General features: G+C 40.8%; 1 protein-coding gene across 1 annotated transcript in view; it reads right to left on the minus strand.

The window, feature by feature from the left end:
- Window positions 1-2,452: 2,452 nt before the first annotated feature.
- Window positions 2,453-16,678, minus strand: part of PEX1 (peroxisomal biogenesis factor 1) — a 71,306-nt gene continuing 57,080 nt past the window's right edge. The window contains exons 22-24 of the mRNA XM_061164888.1: window positions 16,199-16,393; window positions 15,783-15,913; window positions 2,453-2,733 (exon numbers count right to left, since the gene is read on the minus strand). Of these exons, the coding sequence (XP_061020871.1) occupies window positions 2,649-2,733; window positions 15,783-15,913; window positions 16,199-16,393 (411 nt within the window). The 3' untranslated portion in view covers window positions 2,453-2,648. The remainder of the gene's footprint in view (window positions 2,734-15,782; window positions 15,914-16,198; window positions 16,394-16,678) is intronic.

The following is a 16,678-nucleotide window of genomic DNA, read 5'->3' on the forward strand; positions in this document are numbered from 1 at the left end:
AACACTGGAGAGGGTTGCCATGTGCTCCTCCAGGGGATCTTCCTGACCCAGGGATCAAACCCTAGTCTCTGAGGTCTCCTGCATTGGCAGGCAGATGCTTTACTGCTAGAGCAACCTGGGAAGCCAGGTTCAGTCAGTCCAGTCACTCAGTCGTGTCTGACTCTCTACGACCCATGGACTGCAGCACGCCAGGCCTCCCTGTCCATCACCAACTCCTGGAGCTTACTCAAACTCATGTCCGTTGAGTCAGTGATGCCATCCAACCATCTCATCCTCTGTCATCCCCTTCTCCTCCCACCTCCAATTTTTCCCTGCATCAGGGTCTTTTCAAATCAGTCAGTTCTTCACATTAGGTGGCCAAAGTATTAGAGTTTCAGCTTCACCATCAGTCCTTCCAATGAATATTCAGGACCGATTTCCTTTAGGATGGACTGGTTGGATCTCCTTGTAGTCCAAGGGACTCTCAAGTTTCCAACATCACAGTTCAAAAGCATCAGTTCTTTTGTGCTCAGCTTTCTTCATAGTCCAACTCTCACATCCATACTTGACCACTGGAAAAACCATAACTTTGACTAGATGGACCTTTGTTGGCAAAGTAATGTCTCTGCTTTTAAATATGCTGTCTAGGTTGGTCATAACTTTCTTTCTAAGGGGCAAGCATCTTTTAATTTCATGACTGCAGTCACCATATGCAGTGATTTTGGAGCCCCCCAAAATAAAGCCTGTCACTGTTTCCATTGTTTCCCCATCTATGTGCCATGAAGTGATGGGACCAGATGCCATGACCTTAGTTTTCTGAATGTCGAGTTTTAAGCCAACTTTTTCACTCTCCTCTTTCGCTTTCATTAAGAGGCTCTTTAGTTCTTCTTCACTTTCTGCCATAAGGGTGGTGTCATCTGCATATCTGAGGTTATTGATATTTCTCCTGGCAATCTGTGGATTCCAGCTTGTGCTTCATACAGTCCAGCCTTTCTTTCACGGACTCACCACACACACTCACACTATTACTCTATTCCTTATGGCATTTGCTCCTGATCACAAAACTCGTTTTATAGTGAATTCCCTGGACTTAATGTAAATTCCCCTCACCTGGAAACAGCTGGGCTTCTGGGGATATAACTGACTGTGAAGTTGGAGTTCCTTTCTGCAAGATGTAGTACAGAGTATATATACTGTATTAAGGCCCGGGGCCTTAATGGAAGGCGCTAAGGAGCTGGGAACCAAAGTGCAAGGGAGAATGACATGTCTCAGTTAATTCCTAGTGACTGAAACATCTCTGCTTGCCTTTCTTGTGATTCTGGGCTTTGCGGATTTAGAGGTAAACAAAGGAGGCATGCTTCTGGGAAGGGCACACAGTGATGATTCCATTGGTTTGAAAGGGGGGGGTTTACCATGTTGGCTGAGTGAATACGGGGCTGATGCTATCCGATGGGTGATGGGAGAAGAATGGCTGGACCCTTGTGATACTGAGTGTGCACCCTTGTGATACTGAGTGTGCACGGTTAATTTAACGGAGGACACCTACAATCTTAGGTCACCAAAGGCGAAGACGGAAATGACAGCTTAGACCACCCTACTTAGTAAAGGCCTTTAATCCACTAAATGCTAGCTGCTCAGTGGTGTCCTACTCTTTGTGATGCTGTGGCCTGTAGCCCACCAGGCTTCTCTGTCCATGGGATTCTCCAGGCAAGAATACTGGAGTGGGGTGCCACTCCCTTCCCCAGGGTTTTTTCCCCAAGCCAGGGATCGAATCCAGGTCTCCCACATTGCAGGCAGATTCTTTACCAGCTGAGCCACCAGGGAAGCTTCTAATCCACTAACATGAGGGGTGAAGTCAGAGGAACATGGAATAAATAACGGAAGAGAGAAATAAAACCTGTCAGCCACGACCAAACAATTAGCTACAAAAAGGGCAGTGGTTACAGCCGATACATTTCTCTTTGCTCTCATGTGTTCATTTGCATAGTCTACCGACCGTTCTCCTCTCCCCTCACCACATTACGACATACAGCTTGTGTCGGTGGCAGCGACTTTACAGTTTAGCTCACAGCGCGCAGCAGGACAGACCTGTCATGGAGCTGGCGGGGAGGCTGTACCTCGTTCAAGCTCCTGGCCTGGCAGCTGGACGTAGTTTATGTTAGGGGATGTCATTTCACTTCTGATTGAAGGAACGACTCAAGTTTATTTAAATTGTGTGCAAATTCTACATTTTCAGATAAAAAGAACAGATCATTGGATCAGCAGATAACTGAATTTTTTATTTCCAAAATAATCAAGGTGTTAAGCATAAAACTTATCAAATGAAATAAAGATGTTGAATATGCAATCGTGAATTCTAAGAAATGTATTTAATTACATTCTCTTTTCTTCAAAGGAGAAAAAAATCAGTTATTCTATGTGGCCAATATTATTTCAGTAAGAATTTTACATATATAGGAAATAAAATACAGAATCTGTTATAAATATCTCAATTTATTTTAAAGTATTACTGTCAAGTAATCCTGATCATTAGATAACAGCTTTAACAATCTTTGATTTTATAGATTAACAAGTTAAATTAAAAGAAATGTACAGATGACATTTTCATTGTTACAACACAGGGACAAACACCACATACACACACACACACACAAAGTCAGAAGTATATTTTATGCCAGGGTTACTTTCTGTCCAGGTCGAAACACTGTTCCACTTTGATTTTTTCTCTTCTTTGGATTTTGAAAGCTTTCATACCTTATTAAAAAAAAGAGATAACATTTAATACTTATAAATGCTGAATTTACAAAACATAAAACAATGGATTGCTGCAAACAAGTTTTTAAGAAACAAAAGACAGTTCTTATAAGAGTTTTTAAAAGTTGAACACTCCAATAGAAAAGGAACAAAGAGGATGAACAGACAAATTAGAAAAGGGAAAATACGAATGACAATGATCAACCACTATATTTTAATCAGAGAAATGTAAAATTTTAAGATACATACAACTATTCTCAAAATTGGCGAAGTTTAGAGAAATACTAAAATATTTAACATTAGGGTATGGTGAGGCTGGTACTATAATTACATTACTATTGTAACACACATTTCTGAAAGACACTTTGGCAGTAGATTTCAAAGGCATTAAAAAAAATGTGAGTAAACTGATGCGACACCTCCTATCCCAGTGAAATAATTAAGGATATGTGCAAACATAGGTAGGAGAAAGGTTTTCACTATGAGCAATGTGATCAAGTCCAAAAATTGGATGTCACGCCATAGCTGTACTATATAAAATGACAAAATAGTAAACGTATTTAAAATGTGACAGAATGTTAAAGATGTGTGGGTGGATGGGGGACTGCGATACAGCAGTATGTGCAGTGTCTTATTGTATTAACAGAAAACAAGCGTACAAATGAGATTTGGGAGGTAGCGAGGTTTAGGGAATCTGCTGGTTGTTTTTCTTCCCCTTTGTTTTCTGATTTTTCTACAGTAAGCACATGTTTGTTGAAGGGGAGCAGAATATGGCCCCCCAGTGAGCCACTCTGGCACGTGGGTTATTTTGAGCTGAAGGGAATCGAGACGCAGCAGACCCGGGAAAGCCTTCTGCCTGTCTCTTCGCTGCCTTACAGAAGTGAGATGGCCCGCACCGGACAGAGCCACTAGCAGACATGGCTTCTGTTACCTGTCGGCGGGGCGAGCACCTGCCCCTCTCATGCCCTTGTGAACTGCCCTCTTCACCTCTGAAGCTTCAGGCCCCGTCCCTCCCCTCAGTTCAGGACACGACAGAGGCCTCAGCTCACCGACCGCCAATGAGTCTTGTTTTTATGGGGCTCCTGTGTCTACAAAATTAGTTTATCACCTGTTAACATCCTATGTCAGTCAATCACAGACAAGCCAAAGAACCCAGAAGGGAAAGTTTTTGCTACCCCTGCAGTTTGGTGCATATGGGGGGCTCCCCTGGCTGCGGGTGGGAGATCCTGGGACCGCTGAGAAGAGCCAGTCAAGGGTCAGAATCCTTACGTCAGTCTCCTGGGTCTCTGCCTGCAGGTTCGGTGGAAGTGAGGGTGGGGAGAGTCCTTTTCTCAATTCAGAAGCAGAAGAAAAATTTTTGTGTGAACCGAGCCCCACTCCAGTGTTCTTGCCTGGAGAATCCCAGGGACGGGGAGCCTGGTGGGCTGCCGTCTATGGGGTTGCACAGAGTCGGACACGAAGGAAGCGACTTAGCAGCAGCAGCGGCAGTGCCTTAGCTACAGCGACTCTGGGAAAGACACCTTCTGAGTACTCTTGTCCTCTGTTGATCCAGTTCTCCCCGAACACGGCTACTGTTTGCTGCCAGCTCTAGTCTTTGCGTCACATCTCATGAGGAGGAAAACCTCTCTAGAGAGAGAGATGCAGTGTGTGCCGTGTGCTTAGCTGTGTCCAGGTCTCTGCCACACCGTGGACTTTAGCCCGCCAGACTCCTCTGTCCATGGGGACTCTCCAGGCAAGAATACTGGAGTGGGTTGCCATGCTGTCTTCCAGGGGATCTTCCCCACCCAGGAATCGAACCAGGGTCTCCTGCATTGCAGGCAGATTCTTTACTAGCTGAGCTACCAGGGATAGGTTCTAATTTACGCCCATTGTTCAAGCCCACTGGCCTCACAGACTGGTGAGTTCATGGTTCTAAAAGACGTGCATTTGTTTAGACACACTCTGCAGTGGGTCCCCTGTATTTAAACAGGTGAGGTTTCCTCTTGTCTTGTTCTATGTCTTGAGAGCTTGGCTTAGTGGCTGGTATGAGTTTGTGACTCTCTGTGGCTTAGTCAGAGAGAAGCCAGCCAGAAGATTAAGTATCAGCTTGCATCTGATGGGCATCAGGAAAACTCAGGGTCTGAGACAGAGAGAAGTGGTGCTCTCTCGGTCACTGTGCCAGCTCGTAGGGCGTCTGCCTTACGGTGCCCCAGCCCTCAGGGGCCTTTGCTGGCTCAAGCGTCACTGTCGTCTTGGTGCAGGGAAGCCCCACTCCAGTAGCTCCTGTGCGTGCGGTGATGGGGCAGGTCTGCAACTGCAGCATCATGCACTCCGGTAGGAGACGGGGGACTCCGTCTTCCCAGCCCCATTCTCACTGCCTCTGACCACGCAGGGCTCTGCTTTCTTTGGCTAGTTCTGTGAGGAAACTGTGGACCTTGTGAAAGCTATGTCTTTTGCACTCTTTTGGGACACTTCTTGTGGTCATTCCTGGTTAAGCCATAAAAAGGGTTGCAGGTTACAGTCACCATTAAGACCCTATCTGTCAGTGGCCAGATGGATCCTTTAAGCTGGAGAAAACTTCTGTTTTTGAAAAACACCTGAAAGAGCTCATGCTAAACAAGTATCTTATGTTGCCTATGGAAAGACAACAGTGAAAAGAAGGCACAAAGGGGTACTACAGCCAGCCTTGGGCTTGTGTGTGTCTGCAGGGCTTTCTCTTTCTGACCTGTCTCCCCAGCTTCATCCATGTTGCTGCAAAGGCAATTATTTCACTTTTTTTGGCTAAGCAACATTCCGGGGTGTGTGTGTGCATATATGTACATTTATGTATATATGTGTATATATATATACACACACCGCAGCTTCTTTATCCATTCATGTCAATGGATGTCGAGGTTGTTTACATGTCTCAGCTCAGAGAAGCAAAAAGGAAAGGAGAAAAGGAAAGATATACCCAATCGAATGCGGAGTTCCAAAGAATAGCAAAGGAGAGATAAGAAAGCTTTCCTCAGTGATCAGTGCAAAGAAATAGAGGAAAACAACAGAATGGGAAAGACTAGAGATCTCTTGAAGAAAATTAGAGATACCAAGCGAACATTTCATGAAAAGATGGGACAATAAGGACAGAAGTGGTATAGACCTAACAGAATCAGAAGATATTAAGAAGGGATAGCAAGAATACACAGAAGAACTATACAAAAAAGATCTTCATGACCCAGATACTCACGATGGTGTGATCACTCACCTAGAGCCAGACATCCTGGAATGTGAAGTCAAGTGGGCCTTAGGAAGCATCACTAAGAACAAAGCTAGTGGAGGTGATGGAATTCCAGTTGAACTATTTCAAATCCTAAAAGATGATGCTATGAAAGTGCTGCACTCAATATGCCAGCAAATTTGGAAAACTCAGCAGTGGCCACAGGACTGGAAAAGGTCAACTTTCATTCCAATCCCAAAGAAAGGCAATGCCAAAGAATGCTCAAACTACCACACAATTGCACTCATCTCACACGCTAGTAAAGTAATGCTCAAAATTCTCCAAGCGAGGCTTCAATAGGACGTGAACCATGAACTTCCAGATGTTCAAGCTGGTTTTAGAAAAGGCAGAGGAACCAGAGATCAAATTGCCAACATCTGCTGGATTGTCAAAAAAAGCAAGAGAGTTTCAGAAAAACATCTATTTCTGCTTTATTGGCTACAAAGCCTTTGACTGTGTGGATCACAATAAACTGGGAAATTCTTCTAGAGATGGGAATACCAGACCATCATGACCTGCCTCTTGAGAAATCTGTATGCAGGTCAGGAAGCAACAGTAAGAACTGGACATGGAACAACAGACTGGTTACAAATCAAGAAAGGAGTATGTCAAGGCTGTATATTGTCACCCTGCTTGTTTAACTTACATGCAGAGTACATCATTAGAAACACTGGGCTGGATGAAGCACAAGCCGGAATCAAGATTGCTGGGAGAAATATCAATAACCTCAGATATGCAGATGACAACACCCTTATGGCAGAAAGTGAAGAACTAAAGAGCCTCTTGATGAAAGTGAAAGGAGAGTGAAAAAGTTGGCTTAAAACTCAACATTCAGAAAACTAACATCAGGGCATCCGGTCCCATCACTTCATGGGAAATAGATGGGGAAACAGTGGCTGACTTTATTTTTGGGGGCTCCAAAATCACTGCAGATGGTGACTGTAGTCATGAAATTAAAAGATGCTTGCTCCCTGGAAGAAAAGTTATGACCAACCTAGACAGCATATTAAAAAGCAGAGACATTACTTTGCCAACAAAGGTCTGTCTAGTCAAAGCTATGGTTTTTCTAGTCATGTGCGGATGTAAGAGTTGGAATATAAAGAAAGCTGAGCGCCAAAGAATTGATGCTTTTGAACTGTGGTGTTGGAGAAGACTCTTGAGAGTCCCTTGGACTGCAAAGAGATCCAACCAGTCCATCCTAAAGGAAATCAGTCCTGAAAATTCATTGGAAGGACTGAGGCTGAAACTCCCAATACTTTGGCCACCTGATGCGAAGAACTGACTCATTTGAAAAGACCCTGATGCTGGGAAAGATTGAAGGCGGGAGGAGAAGGGGACGACAGAGGATGCGATGGTTGGATGTCATCACTGACTCAATGGGCATGAGTTTGAGTAAGCTCTGGGAGTTGGTGATGGACTGGGAGGCCTGGCGTGCTGCAGTCCATGGAGTTGCAAAGAGTCGGATGTAATTGAACTGAAGATGTTAGCTGTAGCTTTACCATATATGGCCTTTGTTATATTGATGGTGTATTTCTTCTGAAACAACTTTCTGGAGCCTTTTCATCATAAATGGGTTGAATTTTGTCAACAGCTTTTTCTGCATCTATTAAATATATCATGCCACTCCCTCTGGCTTGCAGTGTTTCTGCTGAAAGATCAGCTGATAAACTTATGGGAGTTCCCTTGGATGGCAGTTGTTGCTTTTATATTTAATCTTTGTAATTTTTCTTTGTTGTATTCAATCTTTAAGTAATATGTGTTTCAGCATGTTCCTTATACATGTTCCTACTTGGGTTTATCCTATCTGGACTCTTTATTCTTCCTAGATGTTGGTGACTGCTTCTCTTCCCATGTTAGGGAATTTTTCAGCTATTATCTCTTCAAATATTTTCTCAGATCCTTTATGTCTCTTCTTCTTCTGGGAACTCTAATGCAAATGCTGGTGCCTTTAATATTGTCCTGCACGTCTCTTAGATTGTTTTTGTCTTTTGTTGTATTCTGTGGCAGTGATTTTCACTATTATCTTTTGGGTCACTTATCTGTTCTTCTGCCTCACTTATTCTATTGATTCCTTCTGGTGTATTTTTCATTTCATACTGTTCAACTGTTCGCTCCTTAGTTCTTCTCAGTCTTCAGCAAACACTTATTGTATCTTTCTCAATCCTTGCCTCCATTCTTTTTCTGAGATCTCTGATCATCTTCACTGTTATTCTGAATTCTTCTTCCGGTAGGTTGGCTATCTTTATTTCACTTAGTTGTTCTGGGTTTCATCTTGTTCCTTTATCTGGGACATATTCCTTTTCAATCTCAATTTGACTAACTTTCTGTGATTGCAGTTTCTGTTCCACAGGCCGCAGGAGTAGTTCTTCTGTCTGCCCCCTGGTGGTTGCGGCTGTCTAAGAGGTTTGTGCAGGCTTCCTGATGAGAGGGCTGATCCTGGTCCAGTGGTGGGTAGAGCTGGATTTCGTCCCTCTGGTGCATAGGGCCATGTTCAGGGAGTCTTTAAGCCGCTTGTCTGCTGATGGGGCGCTGTGTTCCTGCCCTGTTGGTGGTCTGGCTTGAGGCGACGCAGCGCTGGAACCTGCAAGGCCAACGGCAGCCCGGGGAGGGGTCACACTGGTAAGCACATCCCGGTGTCTTTGCCCTTGCAGTGAGTCGCGGTCGCCCCTGTCCCCCACCTCTGCAGGAGACCACCCAGCACTAGCAGGTAGGTCTGTCCCTGTCTCTCATCGCGTCACTGCTCTTTTCCCCTGGGTCTCCGTATACATGAGACACTGTGTGCGCCCTCTAAGAGCAGACTTTGTTTTTCTCCCCATCTTGTAGAAATACTGTGGTCAAACCCCACTGGCCTTTAAAGCCAGATTCTCTGGGGGCTGGACCCCCAGGCTGGGAAGGCTGATGTGGGGTTTAAAACTTTCACTCCTGTGGGATAACTTCTATGGCAGAACTGTCTCCAAGCTTGTGAGTCACCCACCCAGCAGGTATGGGATTTGCAATAATGCCCCTCCTACCATCTTATTGTGGCTTTTTTTTTGTAAATGGTTGCTCAGCAGTTGGTTGTGATTTTGGTGTTTCTGCAGGAAGAGGGGGAGCTCACACCCTTCTACTCTGCCATCCTGAGCTAATCCTCCTCTGTTCCCTTACTTTTAATCTGCGCATATCCTTTGCCCTAAGGTAGGTCTCTTATAGACAACATATTATAGGCTATTGCAGTAATCTTTTGATTTCCTTCATAATTAAAAATCTTCATGTAGTTGGATGGTTGGGTCAGGCCCTTGATAGCATTCAGGCTGCAATCCAGTTTTTTGAGGAAATAAGAAACTGTGCGTATTTTACAAATTAGTCTCTGCAAAACGAGAAATGTGGCTCTAGAAACAATTCAAAAGTTCACCTCTCTTTACCAACCCCCAGACCTCCCCTATTGTTCTCAAAATGCTTGCAGGTAGTATAAAAGATCAGGATGTTAGAACTATGTAAATAATTACTCTAGATTTCTGATAATAAATATACCTCCAAACTCCTAGAAAGAGGAAATAATCAATAAAAAGATAACATACTGAACGGGAAGAAATATTTGCAAATGATATGACCAATAAGTGGTTAATACCCAAACTATAAAGAGTACATACAACTCAATACCAAAGAAACCTGAGAAAAAAATGGGCAAAGGATCTGAATAGACATTTTCCAAAGAAGACATTCTTTAGAGATGTTAGCCTTCTAACATCTTCCAATGAGAGAAATGCAAACCAAAAGCATAGCGAGATATCACCTCACAACTGTCAGAATGGCTATCATCAAAAAGACTATAGATAATAAAGGCAAGGATGAGGAGAAAAGGGGACCGTCTGACACTACTGGTGTAAACGAACGTTTGTGTGACCACTATAGAAAACAAAATACAGGCTCCTTACAACATGGATGTTCCTCAAAAAACTACAATGACAGAACTACCATATAACCAGTAATCTAATCTGGGTATGTATAGAAACATATAGTTTACTGTATATACGGTATTAATTAGTACACTAGATATTACTATGTATAGTAACACTGGTCATGTAGTATAGTAATGGCATATAGTATGCTCTATTTGCTATATATGTAGAATATTAAGTGTATAATAATACAGTAGAAAAACAAATAGTAATTTAAAAAGATACATGCATTTTAATGTTCAAAGAAGCATTATTTAGAATTGCCAAGGCATGGAAGCAACAGAAGTGTCCATCAATAAACAGCTGGCCTCATAAGATGTATGTATACACAATGGAATGTTACTCAGCCATTAAAAAGACTGAAACACTGCCATTTCATACAACATGGATGGACCTAGAGAATACCATCAGAAAAGGCAGATACTGTTATCACTTACTTTGGAATCTAAAAAAACAAATGAATGTATGAAACAAAACAGAAATGGACTCACAGATACAGGGAACAAACTAGTGGTTACCAGATAAGGAAGGAAAGGAGCAAGCCAGGGTTTGGGGATAAAGAGGTACAAACTATTCTGTATAAAATAAGGAACAAGGACTATATTATTCATCACAGGGAAATGTAGTGGAGTGTAATCTATAAATATTGAATCACTATGTAGCACACCTGAAGCTAACACTGTAAATCAACTCGAAACACAAGCAGAAAACATACTTTCTTCCTCTGTCCCTGTATGTATCCTAGGAGACAGCTGAAACACAGTCTACAATCACCTGGGACTGGGGGGGGAAGGAGCAGCAGCAGGAGAGGCTTTTTAAAAACTATAGACTTACAACAATTCCTGGGCTTCCCCAGGGGCTCAGATGGTGAAGAATCTGCCCGCAATGCAGGAGACCTGGGTTTAATCCCTGGATTGGGAAGATCCCCTGGAGGAAGAAACGGCACCACCCTGGTATTCTTGCCTGGTTAAGTCCATGGGCAGAGAAGCCAGGCAGGCTACAGTCCATGGGGTTGCAAGAGTTGGACATGATTGAATGACTTTCACACACACATAAAAACTCCCATGGTTTAAAGAGGAATGAATTTGGGTCACATGCAGTGATGTGGATGAACCTGGAGTCTGTCATACACAGTGAAGTAAGTCAGAACAAGCATTGCATATTACTGCATATACATGGAATCTAGAATCTGAACTCAAGTGCATATATGATGAACCTAGGTGCAGGGCAGGAACAGAGAAGCAGATGTAGAGAGTGGACTTGGGGATGCAGTGGGGAGGGGAGGGTGGGATGGACTGAGCATCGCGGACACACACACGACCACGTGTGGAACAGCCATCGGGAGCTGCTGTGAGACAGGAGCCCAGCTGGGTGCTCCGGTGCAACCTGGGGGGGGGGGGCACGCAGAGGGAGGCTTAGAGGGAGGGAGAGGACACGCGCATGCAGACACCTGATTCACGCTCCTAACAGAAGGGATTAACGCAGCACAGCAAAACAGTCCAATTCAAAAACCTCCCAAGGCTAAAATCTGGGGATGGAAGTTAAACAGGGTCTGTTTGTGATATCCATGTGTATGTGATATTTTGGATGAATACTGCCATAATTTGTAAAGCTATCTACTTAATCGGCTTAAAGAAAAACGCAGCACAAATTTAATATTTCTCAACTCTCAGAAACATAATACAAACTAATCCAAGTAAAGTGATCTGGGATACTGTCCATTAAAAAATTAAAGTATATCTGTTATGAAACTTGCCCTGACAGTTAACTGCTTTAATATCCCATAAAATTTTCATAAGTAATCTAAATCATATTTAAAAAACTCATTCTTAAGTGAACTTCTCAATAATAAATTTTCATGGTATGTCTACTTTGTTTCCATAATCTCTTTGGTAACTTAAAACCTTAGTTTTGGTAAATGATGAAAATTCACTGGATATCTAGATCATTTCTAAATATGATAAAATACTAACTACTGAACATAGTATTGTTTACTTTTGGCTTCTTACAATGTAGAAACTAAAAATATTTCAAAGTATAAAGAAATGTGTCCTATTCTACACTGAAGAATTGTACTGTTAAGGTGTAGTCTTCTGGAAATTATGAAATGTATGCAGTAATCTGCCAGTCTACAAAGTGCAAGCGTGACAGTTCAAAATTACCAGAAATTAAGGTTTGTGTTAAGAAGTCTAATTAATGTATTAGAACCGAGACATTACAAGGAAAACAACTGTATGCAACTCTATTCTGATTGTTTCAGAATGGGAAAGAATAAAGGACAAATTAAATGAATACAGAAACTTGGAGAGAGAGAGACTGTGCAGTCAAGGTGGATAAGATGGAACGAATTTACTACAGGGTTTTAAAAAAAAGTTTTAGTTTTATATACTACTGATATTAAAATGTTCTCCTTCAGGACAAAAATTTTTTGGTCTGCTACTGCTGAGACTGTGTGAAAGGTTCTTTACCTTTTTAAGTAGTCTTCATAGAAAACATTTTTAAAAATCAAAATCCTATTTTATCCAAATAATTTCCTATGCCTCGTCTTATTTCTTAAGTCTTCTCTTAAGTGTTTTGTTTTTACAACCATGTAACTCTGTATTTGCCTGCAAAGTCTCTGACACTATGGTTAAGCGAATAAGTATTTAACAGTAAGATACCTAAGATAGTACTGGTGTTTTAAAACCTCTTGATATTTTTGACAAACTTCCCCAAATTCTAAATAAGGTTTTTTTTACTTTGAACTAACTGTGATTTTCCAGAGGTCCCCTGGAACATCTCAAGAGATCTGTTCCCTTTCTCCTTACAAAAAGAGAGATAAATTAGGCTCACTTGATATTATTACATTACACGGGAAGCACTGGCAAGAAAAAACACTACAAATGATACTCAAAGTTATATGGGTATGTTATTAATATGCCTTATGAATATTACACATCAGAAATTTAGGAATTTTATACAATTCCTGTAATTTCAGTTATCTTAAAATTGTATGTCACAGAAATAACCAAATTTCCTCACCAACTACATTACAGTGATGTTTCATCAGATTTTTAAAAAATTTTAATAACTTTTTATTTTAGGAGAAGAGCTTTAGATTTACAGAAAAGTTGGCAAAGATAGTAAAGAGTTTCATCAAATCTTTAACCATGGTCATTTTTAAGTCTTTTGTCATTTATAATTATTGTAAAAGTGTTCCTGCAAAAGTGCTAGATCTTCAGTGAGACTCATGAGACGGACTCTTACAAGAGCTGGTTTCTGATAACTTTCAGTTTATACCACTGACTTAGGTAAGAATTTGTAGAACTCTAATGGAGAAACTGATGGTTTCATAAAACTGCTAACAAAAGATCCATAAAAATTAATTACATGGGATTGAATGAACTACTGAGGACCATTATAGTCTTTATGACTTTGTGTTTATCAAGTATTGTTTTATTTTTGCAGATTTAAGGAAACCTTTTTCTTCTAAGCTATCAATAATTTGGTTAAGTATGCCTTTGTGAACAAAAATGAAACATGTTTTCTCCGACCTGATCCTTCCAGAATTCAGAATCTCTCAATGAATATTCCTATGGCTACAGTTATTTCCATAAGTTCAATAAGAATCCTTTCTCCTTGTAATAGGACGCAGCTGGAAGCACTGGTTATATTACCAAGGCTTTGACTGTAACGTCATATGTGAGAATGCATGGAGAACAGAAAAGACGGGACAATTTTAAGAAACTAAGATTGATTTTATGGAAAACCCGCCTGGTACCTTTTTTTCAGAGTTCCCAGTAACCTTACCAGATAAGTTTAGGAAGGTCATTTCCTGGCAGGCATAGGGACTTCAGGGTATCTTGGGGACCTCCAAAAGAGAGGAATTTAACCCACCTGAATATGGGTGACCCTTTAACAACACAGCAGTGAGGGGTGCCAACCCCACCCCTCACTAACGACATAAATCTTCAGTCAGCCCTCTGTATCCACAGTTCTGCATCCACAGATCCAACAAGCCATGGACTGTGTAGTACAGTACATGTTTACTGGAAATCTGAACACAAGTAGACTCATGTAATTCAAGTCCATGTTGTTTGAGGGTCAAGAGGCTATGGCTACTGCAAGCACAATCTTATGGTAAGTACTTGCCTTGGCTTCCAAGTATCAAGAGTCTTTTAAAACATCAAACTGAGATTCCTTCTGAAAATTTCCAGCAAAAAGCACCTATATGGTCAATTACTATTCTTGCTGAACTTATGTAAATAATCAGGCCAAGTTTATTGAAACTAGATTTAATTTGAAAACAGTTTAGTCTTACTGTGGTTATTTAAGTTAGAAATGGGGGTTGTTTTAGAGAGAGAAATCATGTTTCATTAATATACTTTTGTGGATATCAGATTCTGGTGCTAAATGTCTCTGACATTTGGTTTTCTGTCAACTATTAACAGACTGGATCCTGAATTAATCTAGTTCCCACCCCAAACTGCCACATGGATTATTTTGAGCTAAAGAGAATCAAGACCCAACAGAGCTGAGAAAAGCTTTCTATCCCTCCCTTAACTGCCAAGAAGAATTTAGGAAGGGGGTCTGCACCAGAAAGAAGTCATGACCAGAGAGAAAGAACTTTTTCTTCTTTTTATCTCAAAAGACTTAGGACAAACATCTGATCACCAAACATCTGTTCTTCCCACTTTCCTGTGAATTGCTCTCCTCCCCCGTGGAGTCCAGCCCCTTATCTCAAGACAATATATAAACCTCAACTATCCGGTTGCCTTCGTTCTATTTTTATGCAGATCCTGAATGTACAACATTAGATTTTCCTCCTGTTAATTCACCTTATTCAATTTATTAGACCACCCAAAGAACTTAGAAGGGAAGGAATAATTTTTCTACCCTTTCAATGTACACACACATACCCCAGAGTTTGGCAAAACTCAACAAGAAGGTTGTAACTTCTAAACACCAGGAATACACTTCTTTTTTTTTCTCCCATTTTTGACTTTCTTTAAACTGAGACAACTGACATATAATATTGTATTAGTTTTAGGTGTACAACATAGTGATTTGATATATGAATATATTGTGAAAGAATTACCACAGTAAGTCTAGATGTCAACTATTATCACTTCACAGTTACTTTTCCTGTGATAGCTTTTAAGACCTACTCTCTTAGCAACTTATAAATATACACTACAATACTATTAACTGTAGTCATCATGTTATACATTACAGAGGACTACATCTCTTAAGTTGAATTATTGATCTAGAATGGTCCCCAGTCTACAGGTCTCAGACTCCAAAGTTTTTACAGAGACAAGTGAAGAAGCCTATAAACTCAAATAAGTATTAAACATGTTCCACAAGTGAATAAATGTGAATATATTTAAATGTTTTTGAGATTAATAAAATATAAATTATTTTGAAAACAAAACAGGTGTATTATCATAATTTCTACAAACTATATATTGGAATCATTTCCCAAATTGAAACTAGACTTAAATTTGAAAACAGTTTAGTCTTACTGTAATTATTTATGTTAGAAATGGGGGTCATTTGAGAAATTATTCCAACATACAGTTTGGAATGAAATCAAAGAAAAATGATTTTACTTTTTGTTTTTAAAATTAAAAAAGTCCATTAACCAATTCATTTGATTAAATCTGATTTATATAAAAATAATCTATTTTTGACTTCTTTATTCCTGAAGTTTTTGTGTTTGAATGCATGTCTACTAAGCAAATGCTTCTGAATTGGCTTTTATATATTCCACATATTATTTGTGATTCGAAAAAGAACTTTAGAAGTTTTTTTTTTTTCTTTTTAGAACTTTAGAAGTTTGAAGAACTGTCACCTGTAATAGCATGTATACTTCTGAATCAGAAGTTGTTACTTACAACTCAGCAAAGGTCTTCCAGTCATCTTCACTGATGGATGGCCGAGTGTGACTAAGCGCAGTCATTAAATGTGACTGGCTGATAGCTAAACTGGTTCTGGTCGGTCCTGGTGGGTTAAGAGCATCATCCTCCTTAAACAAAGAATAAAATGACAGAAAGTTAACTAAGGGACATAATGAAAAAGAGTTATTTGCTTTTGAAAAAGAATGTTATTTGCTTTTGCCATTTTCTTGGGACTATGCCTTCCCTTTCTCATAAGATTACCAAAAACTGTTAGCACATAACCATTTGACTGATCGATGTGCTGCAGCCCTTTATAAAGACAGCGCATTTACAAACCAAAAAAATACATATCAAAAACAGGAAAAACAACCTGTAAGAAGTTTTACGATTATGACGAAGGGGGAAAGCCTTACCCCAGTTTGGCTCCGGTATCTGCCTTTGATGACGCTGATATCTGCCCTCAGTTGATCTCTTTGCTCTGGTGTGAGGTCTTGATAACCCTCTTGGGAGGCTGTTCTGAACAGTGGGGGCCGTAACGACTGATCTCTCCCAGGGACTCCGGGAAACTCCCGCGTCACGGAGCTCGGTGCTGACGGGCACTGTGAGCTCTGCGTGGGTGAGTACAATAATGAGAGATGGGAGGGGAAAGAGCAAGGGAGGGGGAAGTTACGGGCTTATCAGAGATAAAGTGACAGACTTTCAGCAGGGAAACTTTAACGTGGGTAAACTTACATTTTAACTAGCTAAATTTAAGCAGGTTTAAAATATGCTCATATTCTATAAAGGACCATCTATACCTACGTGGTTGAACCACCACAGAGTGAAAACTGCCATGATACAAGGTGTTTTTTTTTTAAATGCTTTGTTATAAATCCACCACTAATGCTCTAGTG

The sequence above is a fragment of the Dama dama genome, chromosome 18, assembly GCF_033118175.1.
Source record: "Dama dama isolate Ldn47 chromosome 18, ASM3311817v1, whole genome shotgun sequence".
Classification (NCBI taxonomy): domain Eukaryota; kingdom Metazoa; phylum Chordata; class Mammalia; order Artiodactyla; family Cervidae; genus Dama; species Dama dama.